The 27,682-nt window shown below is 43.1% G+C and overlaps 1 protein-coding gene and 1 long non-coding RNA gene across 3 annotated transcripts in view; one reads left to right on the top strand and one right to left on the bottom strand.

Annotated features, from left to right (window-relative positions):
* Positions 1–537: 537 nt before the first annotated feature.
* On the bottom strand, positions 538–15,308 carry LOC132211491 (uncharacterized). The gene is made up of 4 exons (XR_009447459.1): positions 14,979–15,308; positions 7,806–8,060; positions 6,786–6,852; positions 538–775 (listed from the first exon to the last, which is right to left on the bottom strand). It is a non-coding gene; the product is annotated as an uncharacterized LOC132211491 (long non-coding RNA).
* A 175-nt stretch (positions 15,309–15,483) lies between these two features.
* The window catches only part of CCNY (cyclin Y), a 210,033-nt gene continuing 197,834 nt past the window's right edge, over positions 15,484–27,682 (top strand). The window contains exon 1 of one of the 2 annotated variants that reach the window (XM_059656147.1): positions 15,484–16,049. In XM_059656147.1, coding sequence (XP_059512130.1) covers positions 15,896–16,049 — 154 coding nt within the window. In that variant the 5' untranslated portion in view covers positions 15,484–15,895. The remainder of the gene's footprint in view (positions 16,050–27,682) is intronic. The other variant, XM_059656144.1, reaches the window with a different exon arrangement.

Here is a 27,682-nt window from a genome sequence, read left to right on the forward strand (position 1 = left end):
CCCCCCCCCCCCACACACACACACCCAGTGCACGAATTTCGTGCACCGGGCCCCTAGTAATAATAATAAATGACAAACTTAAAATGGCATGGTTATAGACCTGACTATAAAACAATTGACAAAGAACCTTGCTTTTCTGTAAGATATAACATTCCAGGATAACAATTTCTTGGCAAATAATAATTGTTATGAAGTGACATAAAGTTTATATTGTTAGATTCAATGTAGAGTTTTAAGATATAAAGAACAAACAATATGCAAGATTTTATTTTATTTTATTTATTTATTTATTTATTTTTTTCATACAGGTTTTTTTTTTTTAATATATTTTATTGATTTTTTACAGAGAGGAAGGGAGAGAGATAGAGAGTTAGAAACATCGATGAGAGAGAAACATCGATCAGCTGCCTCCTGCACATCTCCTACTGGGGATGTGCCCGCAACCCAGGTACATGCCCTTGACCAGAATCGAACCTGGGACCCCTCAGTCCGCAAGCCGATGCTCTATCCACTGAGCCAAACCGGTTTCGGCAATATGCAAGATTTTAAAATGCTGCACATAGCTTATTAGAAGTGTACATTGAGTACTGGAAACAATTTATAAATGACTCAATGTGTGGATCACAAACATCTGAAGTTCTACCACCAGATGTCTCCAATAGGGAACTATTACACTAGGCTTGTCCACTGTCATGGACAGGATACTTGTTACTTAGGAGAGAATTTTCCATTTGAACTTGGCTATGGATCTTTGTATGTTCCTTCCCAGTGTAAACTGAAATTTACAGAACATTCATTTTAATAAAACATATGTATACAATTAATTATAGTTATTATCTTTAATTTTTATTTGGTAAAAGCTTCCCATGTAATTTTTCAAGCATATTAAATAGGCCTAATTAGTTTAAAAATTAGGAGAGAGAATAAGTCCTTGAGGTATTTCAGAGCCCATAGTAATAATTTAAGTCATTTTTCTGTTAAAAAAGGCTTTTGGAATTTAAACTTTGGGAAGATTGTCAAATATACTTAACCAAAATATTATATTGTAAATCTTTTATAAATCTAGGTAAAATAAATGTATAGTTTTATGGTAATAACTTTAAAAGATATTAATTAAATTTAACCAGTTTTAATATTAAATATTTTGTCTATAGGATCTTGCTTAATTTTCTGTCAGCCAATGAGATATTATATCCTAGTAGTGCCATCCAGAAGCAGAAAACACACCACATACATAAAGACCATACATATGATTTAAATTATTAATTTTTGTAGAGAAGACATAAGATTTTTTATTTGTTTTTGATTACTTTTAAGATAACTAAAAAGAGGGAGAGAAGTTCCCAAACACCAAGCAGGAAGACCTATTGAGACTTTCAATGAAAGTGTTAAGGGCTGTGATGGTGGAAACAAAGTCTAGGCTCCAATTTAAGGACTTAGGCAACAGGTGGGTGCTTGGGTGGTCCGCTTTGGTTCCTTGAAGTTAGAAACCCTAGTGACATGACAAGAGTGGGGTTGTTAGAAATAATAGGACAGAAGGGGTCCCTTCAAATGTCAAGGGTGATCAGGGCCTGACTCACTGGACCTCGTCACCCAGGTGTTGTCTGGGGATGGTCCTGCGGATGGGTGACTCCATATACAGTGGACAGGTTTATCTTTTATTTAGTACTAGAGTGCCGGTGCACGGATTCATGCAGGGGGAGGGGAGGTCTCTCAGCCTGGCCTGCACCCTCTTGCAAACTGGGACTCCTCAGGGGATGTAGCAGTGCACCAAGAGGCAGGCGACCAGGGAGGAGCCTGAGCAAGCTCCACGTTGCTCACTCTCATCCCAGACCGCTGCACCTGCTGCAGAGTTGGGAGAGGCTACTGCCGTCACAGCTGCACTTGCCAGCCATGAGCCTGGCTTCTGGCTGAGTGGCACTTCCCTTGTGGGAGCGCACTGACCCCCAGGGGGCAGCTCCTGCATTGAGTGTCTGCACCCACGTGGTCAGTGTGTGTTATAGTGACTGCTCAACTGGTTGTTCCAGGTGTTTGGTCATAATGGTCGCTTAGGCTTTTATATATATAGACTAGAGGCCCGGCGCATGAAATTCTTGCGCCTGGCCAGCAATCAGGGCCGATCAGGTTCCCTGCCTCCCTACTTCCTCCTTCCCTCGCTTCCTCAGTGCCCTGCTGCTGCCGCCTGCCATGTTCCACATCACCCCCTGGTGGTCAGTGCACATCATAGCAAGTGATCAAACTCCCAGTCTCACAGTAGAATTCCCAAGGGGACACTTTGCATATCAGCCTTTTATATATATAGGTTATATATATAGATTGCCATGTATTGAGAAAGAACTTATTCTGCAGCCAGACAGGTAGGTAGGTTTCCCCCACACAATGACAAAGAGCAAGAGAAAGTGTAATGGAAGTAATCCTAGGTCCTTTTAAAGAAATTAGCTGGAGGAAGGGGACTGGAGCCTGTTTTTTTTTTTTTTTTTTTTATAAACTTAAAACTTTTACAAACATTTTTCAACCTTCACAACCTCTTATAAATCTTTCTACAATTTGCACAAACCTTTTTATCTAACTATACTAATAAAAGGGTAATATGTTAATTAGACCAGACATCTTCCAGACGTCCTTCCAGACAAAGCCATGGTGGTGGGGCTGAGGCAGAGGTGGTTAGGGGCAATCAGGCTGGCAGGGGAGAGCAGTTAGGGTGATCAGGCTGGCAGGGGGGTCAGTTAGGGGTGATCAGGCCAGCAGGAGGCTGGTTAAGGGTGATCAGGCCAGCATGGGGGGTGGTTAGGGGCAATCAGGCTGGCTGGGGGGGGGGGGTGGCGGTTAGGGGCTATCAGGCAAGCAGGGGGGGCGGTTAGGGGTGATCAGGCAGGCAGGCAGAGGGGTTAGGGACAATCAGTCAGGCAGGCAGGTGAGTGGTTAGGAGCCAGCAGTTCTGGATTGCAAGAGGGATATCTGACTGCCCTTCATCCCTAAATTGGCAGTCAGACATCCCCCGGATTGGAGAGAGTGCAAGCTGGGCTGAGGGACCCCGTCCCACCCATGCATAAATTTCATGCACTGGGTCTCTAATCATCACTAGAATAACTCAACTTCAATTCTTGTTCTGCAAAAATGTGTCTCTATACTTTGTCATCTATTACTATACCCATATACTTTTTTCTTAACTTAATTTGAACTTTTAACTCTTAGAAATCTCAATTTCCAATGATAACCAAAAGTAAATACCAGCATTCCTTAGACTGATGTTTATGAACACATTTTAAATATACTCTTACTTTCAAGAAAACACACCTTCAACAAACTATAACATTATATAATAGTTTCAAATTCACCTTATAGACTTTTTGCAATAAAAAGCTAAAAGCAGGCAAACTTAATTAAGACTTGTCTAGCAATCAATGTTTCAGTATTTCATGTAATTTTAAAATATCTAGATGTTTAATAACTTTAATTATTTAACCCAGCAGTATTTCAAGATTTTTTAATTTACCAAAGACTTTGGAAAACTATATATAGGCAAATATAATTATTACTAAAATGCTTTATCAAAAACCATTTATTTTAGTTGTATTTATTATCTTAACAACTTAATGATATTTTAAAGCCAATTATTATTCATTTTCCTGATAAACTTTGTAACAGGAATAACATAACCTTGACAACTTTTAGGAGGCTGGAGAAAAGATGGGGGGAGACATGGGGGGGATTGGGGTAGAGAAGCAGGCCCCACAGCTTGTTCCCAGGACTGCACTCCCAGGCCTTCAGGTGCTTGGATTCAAAAGCATCGTATTCTTTTCTTTGTAAGGGGCGGTGCCCCCCTCCTTGCTGCTTCTGCAGCTTTCACAAGGACATTGTCACAGTTCCTGCTCTCTAGGAGAATTTGGAGTGTTTAAAAGTATTTACTTTTATAAATTTTCTTTAATTATATTACCCAGGGGCTTAGAAAGACATGACTAAAAGTGAGATTCCAAAGGCTGCAGTTGAAGGGGTAGAGTAAAAGGGTATTGTTGAGGATGCCCACTCACCCCAGTGATCAAACAGGTTTTGGAAGAAAGAGGCCTTGGTGAGAGAGTCAGAGCAGAGAAAGCAACCCCCACATCTAATAAGATCTAATTAGCTTACCTGTAACATCAAGGGCCACCCTTGGCTCTTTCCCTTCAAAGGTAATGTTCTTAGTGGGGGTGACAAGATCATTGGACCCCATCAGCTCAAGGCCATTGTATGGGTAGGTTCTGATCCTGGGGACCCTCCAGCCAGTCACCAAACTTGGGACAGAGGGGGCACGGCCCTGGAGGTGACACATGGCTTAAAACTGAGTCGTTTGTTTCTATGAAATGGCTTTCTTGCTCTTCCTCTGCCCTATTTCAGGTATTAAAAGTACTGAAGGTGCCCAGCTGGCGTGGCTAAGTGGTTGAGCCACTGAACCAGGAGGTCTTGGTTTGATTCCCAGTCTAGGCCTGGGTTGTGGGCTCACTCCCCATTGGGGAGCCTGCAGGAGGCAGCCCATCGATGATTCTCTCTCATCACTGATGTTTCTAGCTTTCTCTCCCTCTCCCTTCCTCTCTGAGATCAATGTTTTTAAAAAAGTACTGAAAGTTATTTCTACCGGTTGCTCACTGGGGGTCTGGGGTTCTAAGACTAGTTTCTGGTAACTTTCCTACCTGAGGCTGTCAGTTGGATAAAGTGCATCACTAAAGTGCTTGGCCCTTAACAAAAATTATAAAGGGCTAGCTTAGACATAGAAAAGGGAACATGCATCCGAACAACTCCTTTAACAGGCTTTCTGATGAGTGTTTTGGGTTTCTTAGGCTATATTCCTAGAAGTGGGATCACTGGGTCAAATGGCAGTTCCTATTTAATTTTTTGAGGAAACTCCATACTGTTTTCTGTATTGTCTGCACCAGTGGGCACTTCCAGAGACAGAGGAGAAATTGGAGAAGAGAAGTTAACTCTATCCCGGTGAGGGCCATCAAAATGTTAGGGTTTTTAGCCAGTGTGGACTGTGAAAGAATTTATTTTACTTCCCCCAGAGGGAAAGGACCAGTGCATTGCTAATCAATGCAAAAGTAAGGAACAAAAGCTGCGCTGCTGCCCCCCCCCCCCCCCCCCCCCCCCCGCCTTTTAAAGTGAGGGATTTTCGGGCTGCTGCTATTGCTAGGTGACACTGAGCAGAGCTTAGGGTGGTTATCTTTGTTAGTTCTTCAGGAGACAGTCCAACAGATGTCCTAGGGAGGTGTCTTACCAGTATTTTTCCCATGTCTGTAAAACATTTTTAGAGCAAAAATTATGAAGAGTTCAAAAGAGGCTTGTTTAAAGAGGGCATGGAAGGTGGCAGGAACTTTCTATTTATTATTCCTGGGTTGTAAACCAGGCAGAGGAGGGGTATGTGTTATGCCCAGATTTCAAGATCCCCAATAGACCAACATGGAGCCAGCCGAGTCTGATGCAAAAGCAGAGAGTCTTTATTATTATTACAGACTGGCTCCCAGCCTCTACTGATGCAACAGCGAGATGAGAGTGCCAGCCCCGTGGGAAAAAGGGGTTTTAATAGGGGGGTGGAGTGAGGGGAGGAGAGATGACTGTGGGCCCTGCCGATTGGCCAGGTGCAAGTCGGGTCTTGTTACACACGATGTGGTCATATCTATGGGCGCACGTCCCTTGATTGTCATTAGTTAGTTTAAAGAAATCCTGGGCGTGGCTAGCAGAGGCTTGGGCTTCTGGGAAGAAGCCTTGCCGAGCACATGGCTGCTAGGGTAAGATGGAGGACGTAGCTCTCGCCATTTCATATGTATGTAAGAATGAAGTCTTGAGAGTAGCTTATCTTGTCCCTCAGTTTGAAGAGAGGGGCTATTTGAACCAGAGGAGCTAACAATCTTGGTGCTTCTCTTAAATTGTGGAAGGCAATAGCAAGGGAAACGAAAAGCTCTTTTTATCTCTTACAAGTAGTCCTAAAATTTCTTTATGGTGTTTTATGGGGGAGATTTTTTGCTGTCAAAAGTGCTTTGCTTTATGTGTCTTTTTTTCTTTCTGAGATTTTTCCCATTTGCATTTCCCTTCTTGAATTTCCTTCTCCAATGTCATTTTTTTCCTGAATGTCCCTTTTCCCAATGTCCTTTCTTTCTGCAATATGCATATCCCTTTTTTAATCCTTTCTCACCTTTTTCATTTCCTCAATCCTTTCTCGTTTTGGTTTTTACCTCTATACAATCCTTCTTCAATTTGCACGAACCCTCTGAAACTTACACAGAGGGGTGTAAGTTTCTACAATGTACACAAACCTGTGATTTACAGACTTTCTTCAATGTACATAACCTCTCTGCAACTTTCCTAGTCCCTCTTAGGTTGTTTCTTCTTGCCTCATTCAGAAATAACCAACTTTAAAACAAACTACTTTTTTATTTTTATTTTTTATTTATTGATTTCAGAGAGGAAGGGAGAGGGAGAGAGAGAGATAAAAACATCAATGATGAGAGAGAATCACTGATTGGCTGCCTTCTGCTCTCTCCTCACTGGGAATCGAACCCACAACCCAGACATCTGCCCTTGACTGGAATCGAACCCAGAACCTTTCAATCCGCAAGCCGATGCTCTATCACTGCGCCAAACCGGCTATAGCTAAAAGAAACCACTTTCAATTCTATATTACCAATACCACATTCTTTTTTACCCAACTTAATTAGAATTCTTAATTCTTAGAAACCTTAATTTTTAGTGACAACTAAAAGCAATACATTTAATAACTTTCAGAAATCATTTTTTTAATTGGCAAATACACTCACATTTTTAAGAGGCATAACAGAGATAACATGAATCATTCCTTTGGTGTCCTTGACCACTTTTAGGAGGCTGGAGAAGAGACAAGGGGAAATATCTGGCTTGGGTATTTCAGTGGCTTCGGTTTTAAAGTACCATTTTCCCTTTCACATTGAGATGGGGAGAAAAAGTTGCCCCTACTGCTTCCCCAGCCTGCACAGGGTTTGGGGGTGGTATTAATTCCCCATTGTTCTCAGGGCCGCAGCAGCTCCTGGACCTCCAGAAGGAGGATATAGAATATTTTAAAAGACTCACTTTAACAAAATTTCCTTCAATTACCTTAGCCTTGTTTACAGTTTTAATTACCCAGAAGCTTATACTAGACAAGATGCCCCTCCCTAATAAGGGAATGAAGCATCCCGATCTATAAGAAAGGCATAATTAAAAGTGAGATTCCCAAGGCTGCAGCCTAAGGGTAGAGTGAAGTGGGACTGCTGAGGATACTCATCCATTACTGTGTATGAGTTCCCCCATGTCCCGCGTGGTTCAGGGTTCAGGATCTGGAGGAGGGGCCACACACAAATGAAAGAGACGAGACAAGAGATAATTTGGAAATATTGGGGGGCCAGGCGGGCAAGCCCAACTCAAGGGGAAGGACTTCCACTGGTGCCCAGGCCTCGCCAACCTTTTATTCAACTTTGGATATACATAAAGCCCTTAGTCAGGCAGCTAATTGCAATAACAGACAGGCTATCTTAAAGGTCAGTAAATATTAAAAGGATACACCCTGAGACTATTTGATCAGGAAATAGCTTGAGCCCTCATTGTCAGGACTAGACAATTGGTGTATAACTCTGGCCCTTGCCATGGGTTCAAGGTTCACCAGCGTTCCCGGATCCTTGTTTGCACTTCTCTGCTAGTGAAGACAATGGGTGGCTTTCTGCACACCCCAGTGATCACACAGATTTGGGAAGAAAGAGGCCCCAGTGAGTGAGTCAGAGCAGAGCAAGCAGCCCCTGTATCTAATAGAAATGTAATGGACTTACCTGTCACATTAAGCGTCACCCAAGGCTCTGTCAATTCAATTTTGATGTTCTTAGTAGGAGCTAACTGGAACATAGGGCCCCTTCAGTTCGAAGCCATAGTGTGGGTAGGTTCTTGTCTGGAGATCCTCTAGCTCCCGGAACAGTCCATCTTTTAGCAGTCACACTAGCATGATTTTTGAGTAGGCCCCTTCGCAGGGCATTCCTTTTCCAGTGTCCTTCTTGTCCGCAGGGTGGTCTTTTTGCTCTTTCTTTGCCCTTAGTTGTTAAAAACATTGAAAGCTATTTCTACCAGTTACTCAGTGGGGTATCTGGGGTCCCAAGGCTAGTTTTTCTAACTTTTTCCTAATGTCTGGGGCTGCCTGCTGGATAAAACCCATCCTCAGATGCTTTGCCCTCAACATATTTGTGGTTGAGGTTTGTGTACTTTTGTAAAGCTTTTGTTAATCACTCCCGAAAAAGGGAAAGGTTTTCATTCTTTCTTAGAATAACCCTTTTTATGTTGTCATAATTAACAGGCTTAATAGTACATTTTTTATCTCTTCTATGAGATAAGTAACCATATGGGTCCAGCGGTCCCTTTCCTCTCATCCTTCATCTGTCCCAGTTTTATAGACCCAGTTAGTGTTCTGATCTGGAATTGCATCTCCCCTTGGTTGGTATGTGATGTTGAGCATGACAACCAGTTAATTCATCAGCATAGACCCTTGCCACTCCTATTATGCGATGCTTTTCATCTATAGTACAGCAGTGGGAGAGAGCAATTTGTAAATCATTCCAAGTTGTAAATCAATGTCAAGTGATTACACCCCTCTATGAATTTGCTAGGGTCTTTGGAAAAGGAAGCATGTACTTGAACAACTCCTTCACCAATCTCCCTGTTTGGTACTTCCCTCAGAGATAACATGTTAGGGTTTGGGTGATAATAAGTTCTGCTCCTGGTACTGGCAGGACTGTAAGCAGGTGCCAACAATTCTGCTGTGGAGGGAGGATTAAACAGTGGCAGCTGTTCTTTGGAAGGGGTAGTGAGCTGAGAAGCAGGCTGTTCTACCTTTGGGATGGGTTTTGTTTGACCCTCTAGAGCAGTCGTTGGCAAACTGTGGCTCGCGAGCCACATGTGGCTCTTTGGCCCCTTGAGTGTGGCTCTTCCATAAAATACCACGTGCGGGCATGCATGTACAGTGAGATTGAAACTTCGTGGCCCATGCGTAGAAGTCAGTTTTCGGCCTGGGCGAGTCTATTTTGAAGAAGTGGCATTAGAAGAAGTGAGGGTACGTTCGCTGAGGTCGACGCTTCAGATTGAGGACGTTTTTAGCAAAGGCCAGCTTAGGAGTACCCTAATTAAGTTAATAACAATGTACCTACCTATATAGTTTAAGTTTAAAAAATTTGGCTCTCAAAAGAAATTTCAATCGTTGTACTGTTGATATTTGGCTCTGTTGACTAATGAGTTTGCCGACCACTGGTTCAGACAAAGGCTAGAGGGGGAAAAGCATTTAAGGTAAAAAGGTTTTGTCAGACTATTCTTTTTTAGAGAGAGGAATTAGGAAATGCATTATTGCTTGTGGAAAAGATAAAGAATTAATGAAAAAATGAACAGAGGAAAATAAAATCAAGTTTTGCATTTTGAATATAATCAAATATAATCCAAATATGAATCCAAAAATTCATAAAGTATACAGTATAGGGTTATGTATGGAATAGCATATCGGGTAAACTGGATTATCATGTCGCGATAGTGAGCACCATTAACTGTTATTGCCTGAGCAGCCGCATTTTCGAAGAAGAATGGTCCGATGATGCCTCCGGCCCAAAATCCACACCAAATAGTGAAACGTTATGGATGCATTTGTTTCTAAACAATCACTCGTGGATTTTCTGAACCCCAAATGCGACAATTTTGTTGATTAACCAAGCCATCAATATGAAAATGAGCCTCATCGAAATTCAGCCACATTTATGCAAAACAGTCATGGAAAATTTCAACAAAGAGTGTGTATGTGCCAGCAAAGCTGTGGAGGCCATTTACCCGATACGCTATTCCATACATAACCCTATACTATATACTTTATGAATCAATAAAAAATTTACAATTTTTAATTATAAACCTGTGTTTTCTATCAAAATTACTTCTTGCGTGAATTTTGGGACACCCTTTATGAGTGAAGATGCTGTTCAATGTTCTACTATTCATTTAGTGCCTTGAGAGGTGATCACTCTGGCTAATCAGATATACTAACTGGTACTATGTTATTAGAGAACAGATAACATTTTATTTTTGTTACTCCTCACCCAAGGATATTTTTTCCCCATTAATTTTCAGAGCGATTGGAAGGCAGGGAAGGAGGAGAGAGAAATATCAATGTGAGAGAGACACAGAGATTGCTGCCTCCCACACATGCCCTGACTGAGCAGGGGATCAGCCAGGGCGAGAACAGGTAATATCCCATAGATCTCACTTTGTGTATTAACGAGTTCCTATAGATGACTGCATTTAGCTGAAGTGGTAGCCCAAAAGAAATCCATCAGCCATCTAAGCACTGGCAAGCACTTCCTGAGGCAATGTTACTTGTTCTTGTCCTAGCTTATACAATAGTTTATTTCTCTCACGTGAAAGAGAGTACAGTGACATTGTCTTAGTTCATGGCTTCCATCTTCAAGGTCACCTGGTACTCAAACATGCATGCTTGAATTCCAGCCATTATGTCCACATTCCAGAAAGCAGAAAAGAGGAAGCCTCTTCAGAGAGCTTTCCTAGAATATTCCACTCATATCTCATTGGCTCTTTAAGGCAGGCATATTGCTGTTCCTCACAAAATGGAGAACCGGTACTAAGGGAGATGGAAGAATAGACAATGGGTAGGGAAGTAGCAGCTTCTCCCAGCCTGACCTATGTCTGACCTGGTGAGATGCTGGAATTTACCTTATCAAAAGTACATCCTAGTTCTCAGAGATTACATATACATTTATCCTTCCTATCCATGGTGAGCAAAGAGGGATAAAGAAGATAGTTTGGCAAAAGAGATTACACTTCTTAAGACTGTTTAACCTGGGGCAGGTGGTGTATTCTCAGTGGTGAGGTAGATAAATCATTGTCTAAGTGGGCCTTTGCCCAGGTATCCAGAGATTATGGCTGTCCTCTGTTTCCTTATTTAAACCAAGGTTTTACTCATGGATAGGAAATATGTGGCGTAAGTGTTATCTTCTCCTCCTCCTTTCCTCATGGTAGAGTTTTTCCTTGTTAAGTTAAAACATGACCTTAGAATCCTTCTCAATACAATGTTCTTAGCAGTTACTTTGGTCCAGAAGATTTGTCATTGGTGTTTAAATCTACTAGCCATCTTTAAATGCTTGTGGGGATTTTCAATCTGATAGTCTCTGGGTACAATTCTTTAATTTATGGGATAAAACTCTTATAGGTGAAAAAGGTATATATTTATAGATATCAGGCTTGGCATTCTTCTGAATTTAGCACTAAATGACTATAATCACTCACTTTACTGTCCATATTCTCAATCTGTTCTTTTGACTGTTTATTGCACTAATTGCACTAATTGCAGCAGTTCTCAACCTTTGGGTCGCGAACAATGAAAATACATCCTGCATACTGGATATTTACATTACGATTCATAACACTAGCAAAATTACAGTTATGAAGTAGCAACGAAAATAATTCTATGGTGGGGTTCACCACAACATGAGGAACTGTATTAAAGGGTCGCAGCATTAGGAAGGTTGAGAACCACTGCTAGGGCAAGACTGTATCTTACCCATTTTTGTGTACCCAAGGTGTCTGGCTCAGCACACTTTCAAATGTTTTATCAATAAATAAACATTGGCCCTAACTGGTTTGGCTCAGTGGATAGAGAGAGCGTCGGCCTGCGGCTGAAGGGTCCCAGGTTCGATTCTGGTCAAGGGCATGTACCTTGGTTGCGGGCACATCCCCATTAGGGGGTGTGCAGGAGGCAGCTGATCGATGTTTCTCTCTCATCGATGTTTCTAACTCTCTATCCCTCTCACTTCCTCTCTGTAAAAAAATCAATAAAATATATTAAAAAAAATAAACATTGGTCAAGGTCAAGTGTCTATCAAAGTAAATGCTTTCCCATATGTAAGCTGGTTACATTGTGAACTGCTTACCATTGACTAGGAAAGGGAGGCCTTATTTGAGGAGGTCATTGGTTGACAAGAGCATTGGTAATACAACAAAGGGTCTTGGTTATTTCACAACTGCTTTATAAACGTTTGAGTAACTGACATAGCAAACTGCCTACCAGGTAACAAGGAAAGGGCAGATATACTTTGAACAGGTTTTTTTCTTTGTTCTTGAGACTAGGCCCTTTTTCATTCTTTTGACCAAAGGTCCAGGTCCTGGGTTAACGTGACTCAGTGTTTTCTGTATTCTAGGAGGTGATTCTGAGAGTTGTGCAAATGTCCAATTCATATTTCATGGATATGTGTATAGCTGAAGTAAGACCATACTTATGCTCTACCTAATTTAATTAAGGTGGCCTATACTCACCGATTTGTTTTTATAAGATCTTATAAACATTTAACTTAATACTTATATCATTTGTTTTAAATATTTTGGCTCCATTAAAAATTTTGTTGGAGCCGAAACCGGTTTGGCTCAGTGGATAGAGCGTCGGCCTGTGGACTGAAAGGTCCCAGGTTCGATTCCGGTCAAGGGCATGTACCTGGGTTGCGGGCACATCCCCAGTGGGAGATGTGCAGGAGGCAGCTGATCGGTGTTTCTCTCTCATCGATGTTTCTAACTCTCTATCTCTCTCCCTTCCTCTCTGTAAAAAATCAATAAAATATATTTAAAAAAAAATTTTTGTTGGAAAAAAAAAAAAGCTACTACTGCTAAAAAATGTGAAGAGCATTGACTTAACTAGCTCATCCAAGTCTCATATCCACCTCTTTATAATGACCAAATTCTTAAACCCTGGTAACAAAGAAAGATGAAGGAAAAGAATTATGTCATGATTCTTTCAGCTCAAAGAGCTGGGTTGGCTCTGATTAGATCCAATCCAGGCTGATGGTTTCTAAGAAAGCTAAATGTTTTGAGGAGAGAGCCTTGGGTTGTAAGCAGTCATCTTCCCTTCCATCTCCAGTCCCAATCCTGGGTTATATCCATCCTATTGAGGTAGTGTCCCTACATTTAGATTTCCAAGTGATACAATGTCAGAGATGGTGTGACTAAATTTCTGCATAATGCTTCTCCTCGTTGACCCACTACTTACTCTGGTCAGAAGGGCTGGGGCCCACAGAAATAACAAGGCTCCATTCTCTCTTCTCCAAGTCTAGAACTAGTCCTAAGCGATCACTTGCAACTTCAGTCAGCAAGAGAATAGAAAAGAGGAGAGAAGCAGCACTAGAGTCTCCTTTCCACTCAAAACTTCTGTAGATTTCTTCTCTCATTATTCTAATCTATCCTTGCCCCTGTCCTGTACAGTGATACTTAGAGGTGGGGGCAGGAGGTTCAGCTGGATGCAACTAAGAGGAGACCTTAAGGACTTTGTAATCAGAACCCCCCAGTTAGGCCATTTCTCAGTAGTCTCACTTTAGACAGATTTAATTATTGGAACTAAAGTGTCTTTATTTGTAAAATGGGAGATAATAGCATAGGCTTAGATGTAAAAAATACTTAGCACCCAGCTGGTGTGGCTCAGTGGTTGAGTGTCGACCTATGAACCAGGAGGTCACCGTTGATTCCTGGTCACAGCACATGCCTGGGTTGTGGGCTGGATTCCCAGTGTGGGGCATGCAGAAGGTAGCAGGTCAATAATTTTCTCTCATCATTGATGTTTCTATCTCTCTTTCCCTCTCCCTTCCTCTCTGAAATCAATTAAAAATATATACATAAATACTTGGCACAATGCCTGTCTTTTAGCAGGTATTCTATACGAGGCACCTTTCTTGAAGTGTCACTGTGCGTCAAGCACAAGGTATCTCTGCTTGGAGGAGTCTGAAGTGTGTGTGTGTGAGTGTGTAAGGGTGTGGTGGTTGGCACTCACGTAAATCACTGGTAAGGCTTTAGCACTTATTTTTCCTCCCTAGGCCCACTGGCCAAAAGTCATATATCTGAAAAAGTCCAACAGGTGCATTTCTAAGAGAAATACAGTGGGAATGTCAAAGAGTGGGTGGAGGTGCGGTGAGAACAGCAAAGTTCCTGCAGATCAGAGGGTGTCCCATCTTTTGGTTCGAGTCTGTGGCTACCCAAACCCCCCCCCCCCCCAAGTCATGTCTTCCCTGCCTTCAAATGTTATTCCCACTTAACACTGCCTAGTGACCCTGCAGAAGAGAAACTTTGAGACAGACATGCTGTCTGTCTCCTCAGTGCCATTTGATTCACCTTCTTAAGCCCTTCAAACCTTATCATTAATTGCAAATTTTATGATTAAATAAAAATTATTTGATGTGCCTAAGTGAATATGCCATAAACATATGGTTTAGTAATTGGGTGCTAATGGCGCCCAAAATACAAAATATCCTGATTTTCAGCTATCTTATCCACATTGTAGCCCTGAAAATCTGTATGTGCACACTCACTGATTTGTAGTTACGTTCCAGTTCATCTTTCCTGGGAGGCAAGAGTGTCAGACTACCTTAATGAAGAGCCTTATTTTGTCTGGCTGCTATCTCCCCACCTCTTTTAGGCTACTCTTCAGAACTTCTTTTCTACACTTCCTTTGTCCTCTTGTCAACATCAGCTCTTTGCTGCCATTTAATTTCCAAGGACATCCACCACTTATTCTGACTGACATTAATATTGTTGGATCATGGAGATTTTAAAAAAATATGGCCTAATAAATGTATAAACATTACCAAGAGTGGCAGAACAGGTAAAAATAAAAGGATGAATGTCAAGAATTAAATGAATTAGTGTTTATAAAGCCTCTGGCAAGATGTATATTTACAGATGCTGATGCCACGTAAATATTAATTCCCGTACTTCTTTTGTTCCCATAACGTCATCTTTCTGGGCCTCAGTTTCCTAATGTTAAAAATTAAGAGCATTGCACCAAGTTTCTTCGTGTTGAAAAATATTTTTCCCCCAGTCTCTCCACACTGAGTATTTGGAAGTGGGTGGAAAGGTTATTTCTGCCCCAGACAGGCCGGGGGTGGGGTGGGGGGGTGGGGGCAGGTCCTCCTGCCAGGCGCTCACCTTACCTCACTTCGCGGCCACGATTCAGGCAGCGGCCAGCAGGCCTGAACGCAGGTAACAGGTGGCTGGTGTTACTTACCTGTCTCCACCTCTCATCCTCCTCCGTGGGACACACAGTGCTGCGGCTGACTCCACACTGAAGTAGCCCAGGGGCCACCAGCAAGTCCTCCGCAAAGCTCAAAGCAGAAGAGAGAAAAATCAAGGGCAGCTTCCTCTTAAAGGCTTAAAAAAAAAAAGAAAACAAAGAAGGGCCCCCAACCCGTTCCCGAGAGCGGCCAGCGCAGCCTCATGCACCCCGGGCGCCACACCCGCCTTCATCCTGGAGGGAGAAAAATGTGCCTCGGGCCGCCGAGTCACCGCGGCCCCGACCGCACTCCGGGCCGGATCTGCTTCCAGGGCAGCGGGAAGGGGCGGCGCCAGGGCGGGGCGGGGCGGGGCGGGCGCCGAGCCTCCTCCGGGCCGTACCGAGCCCACCTTCGCGAGCAGAGCCGAGGGCCGAACCCCTCCCTCCCCGTTGCCGCCCCCGCCTCGTCGCCCCCTCGCCGCCGCTCCCGCGGACTCGCGTCTCTGCCGCTTGAACCGGAACCTCTTGCGGAGGCCGCCGCCGGGACCGGGCGCCGAGCGGGAAGCGCGGGGAGGCGGCCTGCGCGGCGCCCGCCATGGCCGCGGCGGGGTGAGGCCGGCGCGGCGGCTGCAGTCGCGCAGTCGGGTGCTCCTCGGCCGCGGACGAGCCAGGGCGGCGCGGAGGCCAAGGGAGCCGCCCGCCGCCGCTGGTCGCCACCGCCGCCCCACCCGCCGCCCATGGCGAGGCCCCGCCGCCGCTGCTGACCGCGCTTCCGTCCGTCCCTGGTGGCGGGCGGGCCTCCGCTCTGCGTCCGGCCCCGGGAGCCCGGCGAGCGCCGCAGGCTACGGGCCGCCGACGATGGGGAACACTACCTCGTGCTGCGTGTCGTCCAGCCCCAAGCTCCGGAGGAATGCGCACTCCCGGCTGGAGTCCTACCGGCCCGACGCCGACCTGAGCCGCGAGGACACGGGCTGCAACTTGCAGCACATCAGCGACCGGGAGAACATCGACGGTGAGCGCGGCCCGGCGGGGACCTGCACCCTCCCGCGGCCGGGCTGCCTGGCCCTGAGCGGCTGCGGACCCGGCTCGGGTCCCGCGGGCGGGGGCGGTCTGGTCTGGGCCACAACCAAGCTGTTCACTTTTTTAAAAGGTGAAGGGAGTGGACATGTTTGGCAAAACTGAGGATTGACTACCCTTTTGGGATTAGTCTCTACCTAGAATTGGAGAACAGGGTTGGCCTGTGTCAGCTCCCAGAAAACTTACTACATAATTGACTCCGCTTGGCTGTTCCCCACCAGCATTTCCTTTAAAAATTAAAAGCAAAACCAAGGGACCCCCTTCTATCCCCTCTCCCCCCGAGGCGGTTGAGGGATTGGAGTCTAACTCCACCCGAATGTTTAAAAAAATTTTTTTAGAGTATTGTTAGAAAGTTTTGTATTAAGTTGTCCGTTTTTGCTTGGGGCCAAATTACAGTTCTATGAATTCCTGATTGATCGGAGTGACTTTTGGTCTGGACTAGTTTTTGTAAAGGAAGTTAAAAAACTGATCACTGTACCTAGTAAAGTTTATTTTACTGTTGTTTTTATAATATCTTCATTAGTACGATTTTATCAATAAGCTACATGGCTTAATATCTACAGATGGGCAGTTTATGCATCGTACTTAGAGTTTACATAATTTTAAACTTTAAGAAATTTGAAATATATTTTTATGACTTGATTTTTCTTTTTTTAACCCAAAATTCTCACAGTTGATGTGGTTGAAGTAATCTGGAAAAAATTCTTGTATGAATGAATTGATACAACTTTGCCATAATTAATTCTTGTCAACTTTAGGATGGAGTATTTCCTCTAGTGTGGAAAGCCAAATTTAAACTCCATTAAAAGAATGTTTGGCCTTTTAAAATTTCTTCTAAGTAGTGATTTAATTTCCTTAGGACAGCAACTGTATTAAATGAGTACCACATATAAAGAGACCAATGCAACATATTGTTTATAATAGGTGCTCATTAAATTAGAAGTTCCAGATGACATTTCTAGTGTTATTATTTTAGACTTCCATTATCTTAACCTACTCTTTAGATTTTTTGAACTACATGAATACTTTATTTTTAAATTTATGCATTTAAAGGCATCTAAAGGATGTTAAAAGGTATGTCTTGATCACTGTTATAGTCACAAGCACCTGAAAGAAGTGTCTAGCATATGAGAAAGTTAATAAGTATTGCATTTTAAAGAAATGAGTGAGTGAATGAGTTTAAAAAAGAAAGCCATTACCCAGTCCTATACTGTGTTGACAGGCAAAAACATTTTTATCTATTTATTTAATATCTATATATTTATTGTCTAAAGTTTTACATTTGTCTTTTTCCCTGATTGACCCCCCCCCTCCCCCACTGCGATTCCCACTCCCAAGGGCTAGCCCCCATCGCCCCAGTTATGCTAATATGACAGGCAAAACATTTGTCAATAATTTCTCCTTTATGCTGTGAACTAATATCGGGTAGAGGATTTATGTTTTACTTATTATTTAAAAAAATATTTTTATTGATTTTTAGAGAGAGGGAGGGGAGGGAGAAAGACATCTATGTTATAGGGTAACGTGGATCTGCTGCCTCCTGCAAGCCCCCTACTGGGGATGGAACCCTCAAGCCTGGTTTGTGCCCTGATGGGGAATTGGAACCAGCAATTTTTTGGTGCATGGGATGACCCATGCACCAGGGTGAGGCTTTATGTTTTAAATAATGGATTAAAAATACAAACAATGCCGAAACCGGTTTGGCTCAGTGGATAGAGCGTCGGCCTGCGGACCCAAGGGTCCCAGGTTCGATTCCGGTCAAGGGCATGTACCTGGGTTGTGGGCACATCTCCAGTGGGAGATGTGCAGGAGGCAGCTGATTGATGTTTCTCTCTCATCGATGTTTCTAACTCTCTATCCCTCTCCCTTCCTCTCTGTAAAAAATCAATAAAATATATTTAAAAAAAATAAATAAAAATACAAACAGAAGGAAGATTCCCATTTCTTAGAGCCAGGCTGTATACTGTTACTGACTATAGTAGGGAAACACACACACACACACACACACACACACACACACACACACACAAATTGTAACCAGCTATTTGGCAATAAGACTTAGGAGGATTTTGCCCCAGAAAAAAAGAATAGTATTGTGTGTTCTTTCACATGAAAGAAATCTAAATTTGGTCATCACTCTCTTTTAAGAAAACATTTGGAAGACCACCAATTCTTGTTTTGTAGGTTCAGGGTAGTTTAAGAGACTAGGTCAGGTTAAGAGGATTTCTAATTTAGGCTGTGATTCATACACACCCTGATACTGCTTTAAACCCAGAAATATTTAAACAGTGTTTTCTTTGTTTCCCAAGTTCATGTAATACTTGTGGGATTTACCTACCCAGCAGTTGTCAGCATTGGTTTCATTTAGCTCGGAAATGTAGGACTGGGTCTTTGATCATGGTTAAAACTCTTGAGGTAATTCTAAGATGCATCCAGGGTTAAGAATTGCTGCTATTGTTTAGGAGCATTTTCCATAGAAATTCATTCTGTGTTAGAGGCTGGACAAGAGAACAGATTTAAGTTAAATAGGATGTGTGTGTACATATATTAATATATATATTTATATATGTATATGTAGTGCGTGTGTGTATATATATGTGTGTGGGTGCATGCAGTAGTATTGTTAGGTGATTAGTAAACATTTTATTTTTTTAATATATATTTTTATTGATTTCAGAGAGAAAGGAAGAGGGAGAGAGAGATAGAAACATCAATGATGAGAGAGAATTATTGATCGGTTGCTTCCTGCAAGCCCCCCAGTGGGGATCGAACCTGCAACCCAGGCATGTACTCTTGACTGGAATCGAACCTGGGACCTTTCAGTTCGCAGGCCTATGCTCTATCCACTGAGCCAGTGGTTGGCAAACTGCGGCTCTGCAAACCATGGCTCACGAGCCACTTTTGGCTCTTTGGCCCCTTGAGTGTGGCTCTTCCACAAAATACCGACTCTTCCACAAAATATCGACTTCTGCGCATGGGCCATGAAGTTTCAATCATGCCGGGGTCCAGCCCCAGCAGGTCCAGGGGTCCCCAAAGGTGTAGACGGAGTCGGCGAAGAAGGAAGGTCACGGAGACAGGGTTCAGTTGATCAGCAGCCTAGCCAGGATCTCCAGCCAAGTTCTGGTCTGGATCTCCAGAGAAGTTCTGCTGTTTATTGTCTTGTTACATCTGTATTTATACCAGTTGATTTTAATCCTGTCAATTTCTATTACAAAGGTTAGGGCGTTTCTTATCTCCATTCCAGGGAGTAAAGATTATGTAGCTTAAGCATGATTGTTTGTAGTGATTAACTACCCGCCTGGCACTTAGTTAAGGAGTTTCATCCCCTCCCTGACTTCAGGGAAAAATTCCTACCTGGGGAAACAACCTTTCTCGGAGAGGTGACCTTGGTTAAAACACACAGTGCTAAGGGGAGCAAACATATTAAGAACAGTATGCCATATATGCCAGGTCCCTTGAAACAGCAAGCATGGACCGGCTCCCGGCACAATCACACTATACTTGCGCGCCAGCACATGGTATTTTGTGGAAGAGCCACACTCAAGGGGCCAAAGAGCCGCGATTTGCTGACCACGGCACTGAGCCAAACCAGCTAGGGCGATTAGTAAACATTTTAAAACTATATCAATTCTTAATTAAATTTATCAGGGTAACATCCTATATAATAAAAGAGAAACATGCAAATTAACCATTACTCCGCTACACACCAGCCAATCAGTAACTATGCAAATTAACCCAACAAAGATGGCGGTTAATTTGCATACACAGGCGTGGAGTGAAGACTGAAGATGACTGAAGATGGCAGTGGCCACGGAGCTGGAGCGAGCAGGAGGCTTGGGTTGCTCCCAGCAATGGAGGAAGCCAAGCTTCCCGCTGGCCCTGGACTCTGCTCAAGGAATGGCTGGGGACCTGGGTCACCAGGGGCAACCCAGACTTCCAGCCTGCCCTGGGCTCTGCTCAAGGAGGTGGAAAAAAAAAGGAGGGGCTGGGAGCAGCCAGAGCTGAGAAACCAAGCTTGCTGCTGCGGCTGGACCAAAGGCCTGGATCCCGGGTGCCAGAGAAAAACCGGTGCCGGCAGCCAGGAGAAGGAAGGCCTATTGCGCAAATCTTCGTGCAATGGGCCACTATTTGGTTAATAAAATTATGTAGGTTACATCTCAATTCTTTATTCTAGTACAGTACATAACAAGTAGAGCATATAACAAAAGCTGAGGTGCTCAAGTACCATCATTCTTTTTTTAAAAATATATTTTTATTGATTTCAGAGAGGGAGAGAGAGGGAGAGAGAGAGATAGAACCATCACTGATGAGAGAGAATCATTGATTGGTTGCATCCTGCACACCCCTCACTGGGGATCGAGCTGGCAACCCCAGGCATGTGCCCTGACTGGGAATTGAACCGTGACCTCCTGGTTCGTAGGTCACTGCTCAACCACTGAGCCATGCTGACTGGGTGCCATCACTCTTATATACGAAAGATGTTACAGACAGCTAGAATGGAAAGCTTCAAAGAAGTTCATGAGGTTTCTGTGATAGTTTTGTTTCTTTAAAACACAGATAAATGAGCTAATGTACCCATGTTTTCCCTGTTCAAACACACAATGGGTAATATTTGTCCCATAGGATTTCAGTGACTGAGTTAAGGCTGTTAGGTTTCTGTGAGACCTACCTGCAGCTTACTCTGTCTTTGTACTTAGTGTACATTAGTGTTAGGTTATTTATGTTTTTAGAATTTATATTAGACTTATTAGCTCCTTAGGTATTATCTACACTAATAAAAGAGAAAAATGGTAATTGGCGTACGACGATACCCTTTTCATTGGCTAATCAGGGCTATATGCAAATTAACTGCCAACTAAGATTGGCAGTTAACTGCCAACAAGATGGCGGTTAATTTGCATATGTAGGCACAATGCAGGGAGGCGAAAGGGAAAGCAGGAAGAAGCCCCCTGCCACTGACAGTGATCGGAAACCCAGCGGGGAGCTAAGAGCTGGGGGGCAGGGCAAAGGCGGCCCTGGGGCCGCCTTTGCCCTGCCCCCCAGCCATGATCGGAGAATCAGGCCCCTTTGCCGCCCTGGCCAGTGATAGCAGGAAGTAGGGGTGGAGCCAGCGATGGGAGCTGGGCACGGTCGAAGCTGGCAGTCCCCGGAGCTAGGGGTCCCTTGCCTGGGCCTAAAGCGGAGCCCATGATCACGGGGCCGCTGCAGCTGCGGGTCCCTGCTGCCCGGGCCGGACGCCTCAGCCAGAGGCGTCCTGCAGGGGCAGGGGTGGAGCCCGCGCGATCGCGGCACCCCCCGCTGCCACTGCAGGTCCCCGCTGCCTGGGCCAGACGCCTAGGCCAGAGGCGTCAGGCCTGGGCCAGGGGCCAATCCTGCGATTGGAGGGTGATGGGGGTCAACACCTGAGGGCTCCCAGTATGTGAGAGGGGGCAGGCTGGGCTGAGGGACACTCCCCCCCCCCACCCAGTGCACGAATTTCGTGCACCGGGCCCCTAGTCTATATATATAAAAGGCTACGTGACCATCTCTCTGGCCTGTAGCTATGACATACATTGACCACCAGGGGGCAGACACTCAACGGAGGAGCTGCCATGACACGCACTGGCCATTTAAAAATAAATGGCACCATGATCTGGCACCGACAAACCAACACGTGACTTCTCCCAAGTGGGGCACAGGACCCACCACTACCCTGGAGCAATACCCCACCAAATCGCAGCCAACATTGCCAAGGCCCCATGACGCAAAATGCGGCCCACAGCCCAGCCCAGCCTGGAAACGGTGGCTGTGGGCACTGGGTAATGACGTCACATAGCAACTCCCGACTTCCTCTCCCTAGCAACTAGCCTCCTTGGAGTTTCTTCAGCCCAGGAACACGACTTGCTTTATAGCCAGGTGCAAACATTTCAATTTAACCAAATGTCTGTGAAGTGTTTTCCCGTGCCTCCTTTCATTTGATCCTCACAGAAGTCCTGGAGTAGGTAGATAGGAGACTCGGTAGAATCCTATTTTCTTTTCATTAGCAAGACACATATAGTGATATTAAAATATTTCTTCTAATTAATTTCCTTTCAATGTGCATGAATTCATGCACCAGGACACTAGTTTTTTATAATGATAGTAATAATTACAACCTTTATGTATTGCTTAGTCTGTGCCAGATACTGCTTGACAGCTTTTCATTCATTTAGTACTCAGAATAACCCTATGGGTAACATTATCCTTACTTTAAGACAAAGAAATGAGGCAGAGAGGGGAGAAATGATGTGTCCAAGGTCATAAAGCCAACAAATGACCAGTGGAAACTCCATTGTTTACTTGACTAGCCATTAAACATTAACTAGTCTGGGGTTGCCTTCTGGAGCAGGCTGTCTTATCATTGCAGTCCTTTCTGAAAAGGAACTTCATCTGTCTTTAGTAGATTGGACTTCTCTGAGTAGATTATTTCTGTGGGAGAAGAAAGAGAAGAGTGAACTAAAGAGAGTTTAAAATTTGATGAGACCAAATAAATCAGGATACTTGTAACATGTATCATAGTATCAGTTGGGCCTCAGATTGATTGAGGGCAACATCATCTTTTGTAGAGCAGTTGTCATCCTTGACAATCCAGTATCTCTCTCATCCCGTATCCAGTCTGCTAGGAAAGCATGACTCTCTACCTTCAAAATATATCCAGAATCTGATACTTCTTTTTAAAAAAAATATATTTTTATTGATTTCAGAGAGGAAGGGAGAGGGAGAGAGAGATAGAAAGATAGAAACATCAGTGATGAGAGAGAATTATTGATCCGTTGCCTTCTGCACGCCCCCTACTGGGGATTGAGTCTGCAACCTGGGCATGTGCCCTTGACCCAGAATCAAACCCAGGATCCTTCAGTCTGCAGGCCAGTGCTCTATAGACTGAGCTAAACTGGCTAGGGCCAGAATCTGACACTTCTTAAAACCTTTCCTGCTGCTCTTCTGATTTAAGTAGCCTAACTGGTCTCCCTGTTTCCACCCTTGCCCACTACAGTTTGTTCTCAATTACAGCAGCTGTGGTGAGCTCCTTTTTAAAATTTAACACATCACTCTGCTCAAAACCTGCAGTGACTCCTTATTTCACATGGGAGTAAAAGCTTTACAATGTACTTTTACAATGGAGGCCTTACACCGGGCTCCAAAGCCCTTTGTGATCTACCTGCCCTCCTCAGTCACTTGCTAGCTTATTCCAGCCAAATGAAGTTTTGAAGCTTGCTGTCAATACAACAAAATAGCATACATATCAAATCACATATATATCAACATGTGTAACTCCATTTATTGAAAAAAATCTGCATTATTAACTGGTACACCTGGTACATAGTTATTAGAATATTATTGACTATATTCCCTATGCTGTACTTTACATTCTCATGACCATTCCGGAACAAACAATTTGTACTTCTTAATCCCTTCACCATTTCTCCAAGGTGGGAACCGTTAAAATGTTCTCTGTAGCTATGCATCTGTTTCTGTTTTGCTTGTTCATTTATTTTGATGTTTTAGATTCAGTTATTGATAGATATATATATTGCCATTTTATTGTTTAACATTTCATGTAATACTGGTTTGGTAGTGATGAACTCCTTTAGCTTTTTCTTGTCTGGGTAATTCTTTATCTGACCTTCGATTCTAAATGATTGCTTTGCCAGGTAGAGTAATCTTGGTTGTAGATCCTTGCTTTTCATCTTTTAAATATTTCTTGTGCCAGTGTCTTCACTCTTCAAAGTTTCTGTTGAGAAATCTTACGGGAACTCCCTAATAGGTAACTAATTGCTTTCTCTTGCTGCTTTTATATCTTTAACCTTAGCCATTGTAATTATGATGTGTTTTGGTGTGGGCCTCTTTGGGTTCATCTTGTTTGGGACATTATGCACCTTCCAGACATGTATGTTTAATTCCTTCATGAAATTTTGTCATTTTTTAAAAAATATATTTTATTTATTTTTTACAGAGAGGAAGGGAGAGAGAGAGTTAGAAACATTGATGGGAGAGAAACATCGATCAGCTGCCTCCTGCATATCTCCCCTCCCACTGGGGATGTGCCCGCAACCCAGGTACATGCCCTTGACTGGAATCGAACCTGGGACCCCTTAGTCCGCAGGCCGACGCTCTATCCACTGAGCCAGACTGGTTTTGGCTGTCATTTTTTTCAAGTAGTTTTTTTCCCTTTTTATTTTTACATGCAATAATCATTAATATTTCAAGAAAAAAGATTTTAAAATATAATAATATTACCAAAACTGTACTAACCTATATATATCAAAGCCTAAGCAACCGTTTTGATGAATGACCAGAATAACCGGAACAACCGCTCTACTAGTTGCTATTATGCGCACTGAGCACCAGGGGCAGATGCTCAATGCAGAAGCTCCCTCCTGGTGGCCAGTGCGCTCCCACAGCCAACCTCCTGCAGCTGGCCAGCCTCCCAGCCAATTCCCCCATTGGCCTCCATAGGTGTGGGGGGGTGCCAGCTGGCCAACCTCCTGCAGCCCTTCCCGCTGGCCAGCCAGTCCCCACAATAGGGGCCGAGAGGGAAGTCGGCCAACCTCCTGCGGCCCCTCCACCTGGCCAGCCAACCTGCTATGGCCCCTCCCCCCAGCTGATCCCCCAATAGGCCTTGATCCCCAGGTGGGCCAAGGGACCCTACCGTGCACAAATTTATGCACTGGGCCTCTAGTATAATATCATAAAAGTTGTAGGAAATACTAAAAATTTGCAAATAACAGGAATACTATTATATTCTAACATTTTTTTACTCTGGCTCTATTTTTGTTCTTCATTTTTTTAAAAAAATATATTTTATTGAATATTTATAGAGAGGAAGGGAGAGGGATAGAGAGTTAGAAACATCGATGAGAGAGAAACACCGATCAGCTGCCTTTTGCACACCTCCTACCGGGGACGTGCCTGCAACCAAGGTACATGCCCTTGACCGGAATTGAACCTGGGACCTTTCAGTCTGCAGGCTGATGCTCTGTCCACTGAGCCAAACCGGTCAGGGCTTTTTCATCATTTTATGTTGTTCATTATATCCCACAAATGAGTGAGATCATGTGATATTTATCTTTCTCCGACTGGCTTATTTCGCTTAGCATAATGTTCTCCAGGCCCATCCATGCTGTTGCAAATGGTAAGAATTCCTCCTTTTTTTACAGCAGCATAGTATTCCATTGTGTAGATGTACCACAGTTTTTTAATCCACTCATCTGCTGATGGGCATTTAGGCTGTTTCCAAATCTTAGCTATTGTAAATTGTCCTGCTATGAACATAGAGGTGCATATATCCTTTCTGATTGGTGTTTCTGATTTCTTGGGATATATGCCTAGAAGTGGGATCACCGGGTCAAATGGGAGTTCCATTTTTAATTTTTTGAGGAAACTCCATACTGTTTTTCACAGTGGTTACACCAGTCTGCATTCCCACCAGCAGTGGCTTGTAATTCTCTTTGTCGTGTCTTTATCTGGTTTTGGAATTATGGTAATTCTGGCCTCTTAAGAAGAGCTTGGAAATATTCCTTCCTCTTGGATTTTTTGGAATAGTTTGAGGAGGATATGTGTTCTTTGAATGCCGTGAAACCTTGGGGACCATGGCTCTTGTTTGCTGGGAGTTTTTTGATTACCGCTTCAATTTCATTTTTTGTTATTGGCCTATTTAGGTTTTCTGCTTCTTCTTGATTCAGTTTTTGAAGATTGTATTTTTCTATATAAAAGTAATTGATATAATTACTTTTTCTCCCCATCCTTGCCAACACTTATAGTTTGTTTATGATAGCCGTTCTGACAGGTGTGAGATGGTACCTCATTGTCGTTTTGATTTACATGTTGGATGAGTAGTGATTTTGAGCATGTTTTCATATGTCTCTTGGCCTCTGTATGTCCTCTTTCGAAAGTGTCTATTTAGGTCCTTGGCCCATTTTTTTATTGGATTGTTTATCTTCCTTTTGTTAAGTAGTATGAATTCCCTGTAAATTTTGGAAATTAAACCCTTACTGGAAATGACATTGGCAAATATGTTCTCCCATACAGTGGGCTTTCTTGTTTTGGTGATGGTTTCTTTTGTTGTGCAGGAGCTTTTTATTTTGAGGTAATCTTATTTGTTTATTTTTCTCCTTAGTTTCCATTGCTGTAGGAACTGTATTGGTAAAGATAATGCTACAACCTATGTCTGAAATTATGCTGTCTATAGATTCTTCTAAGATTTTTATGGTTTCCTGTCTTATGTTTATAAGTCCTTTATCCATTTTGAGTTTATTTTTGTGTATGGTGTAAGTTGGTGGTCTAGTTTCATTTTTTTTGAAATACTAATGTTTATTGCATGTAAATGGCTAATTATTTTGTATCTACAATCTGATAGTAGATTTTTTTGTCCTCTTTCGAAAAGTGTCTATTTAGGTCCTTTGCCCATTATTTGATTGGGTTGTTTATCTTCCTTTGGTTAAGTTGTATGAGTTCCCTGTAAGTTTTGGAGATTAAACCCTTATTGGAGATAACAATGGCAAATATGTTCTCCTAGGCCAGTGGTTCTCAACCTTCCTAATGCCGCGACCCTTTAATACAGTTCCTCATGTTGTGGTGACCCCCAATTTCATTGTTACAAATTGAACATAATTAAAGCATGGTGATTAATCACAAAAACAGTATGTAATTATATATGTTTTTTTCCGATGGTGTTAGGCGACCCCTGTGAAAGGGTTGTTTGACCCCCAAAGGGGTCTCGACCCACACGTTGAGAACCGCTGTCTTAGGCAGTGAGATTTCTTGTTTTGTTGATAGCTTCTTTTGCTGTGCAGAAGCCTTTTATTTTGATGTAGTCCCATTTGTTTATTTTCTCCTTAGTTTCCATTGCCCTAGGAGCTGTATTGGTAAAGATAGTGCTATGACAAATATCTGCTATTTTGCTGCTGATGGCTTTTTAAAAGATTTTTATGGTTTCTTCCTTACGTTTAAGTCCTTGATCCATTTTGAGGTCATTTTTGTGTATGGTGCAAATTGGTGGTCTAGTTTCATTTTTTTGCATGTATCTGTCCAATTTTCCTAACACCATTATTGAAGAGACTGTGTTGACTTTGTTGTATGCTCTTGCCTCCTTTGTCAAATATTAATTGAGTATAATGGCTTGTGTCGATTTCTGTATCCTCTATTCTGTTCCATTTGTCTATATGTCTGTTCTTGTGCCAGTACCAGGCAGTTTTGAGAACCATGGCTTTGTAATATAGCTTGATATCTGGTATTGTGATCCCTCCAACTTTGTTCTTCTTTCTCAAGATTGCTGCAGCTACTTTGGGTCTTTTTTTATTCCAGGTGAATTTTTGGAGAGTTTGTTCTAGATCTTTGAAGTATGCTGATGGTATTTTAATGGGGATTGCATTGGGTAGATTGGACATATTAGATTGCTTTGGGTAGTATGGACATATTAATGATGTTGATTCTACCAATCCATGAATACGGTATATTCTTCCATCTGTTTATGTCTTCCTCTATCTCTTTTTTCAGTGTCCTGTAATTTTCTGAGTATGAAGCCATCAGGCCCCAGGCTTCTGTTTGCTG

Source organism: Myotis daubentonii, chromosome 1 (genome assembly GCF_963259705.1).
Source record: "Myotis daubentonii chromosome 1, mMyoDau2.1, whole genome shotgun sequence".
NCBI lineage: Eukaryota > Metazoa > Chordata > Mammalia > Chiroptera > Vespertilionidae > Myotis > Myotis daubentonii.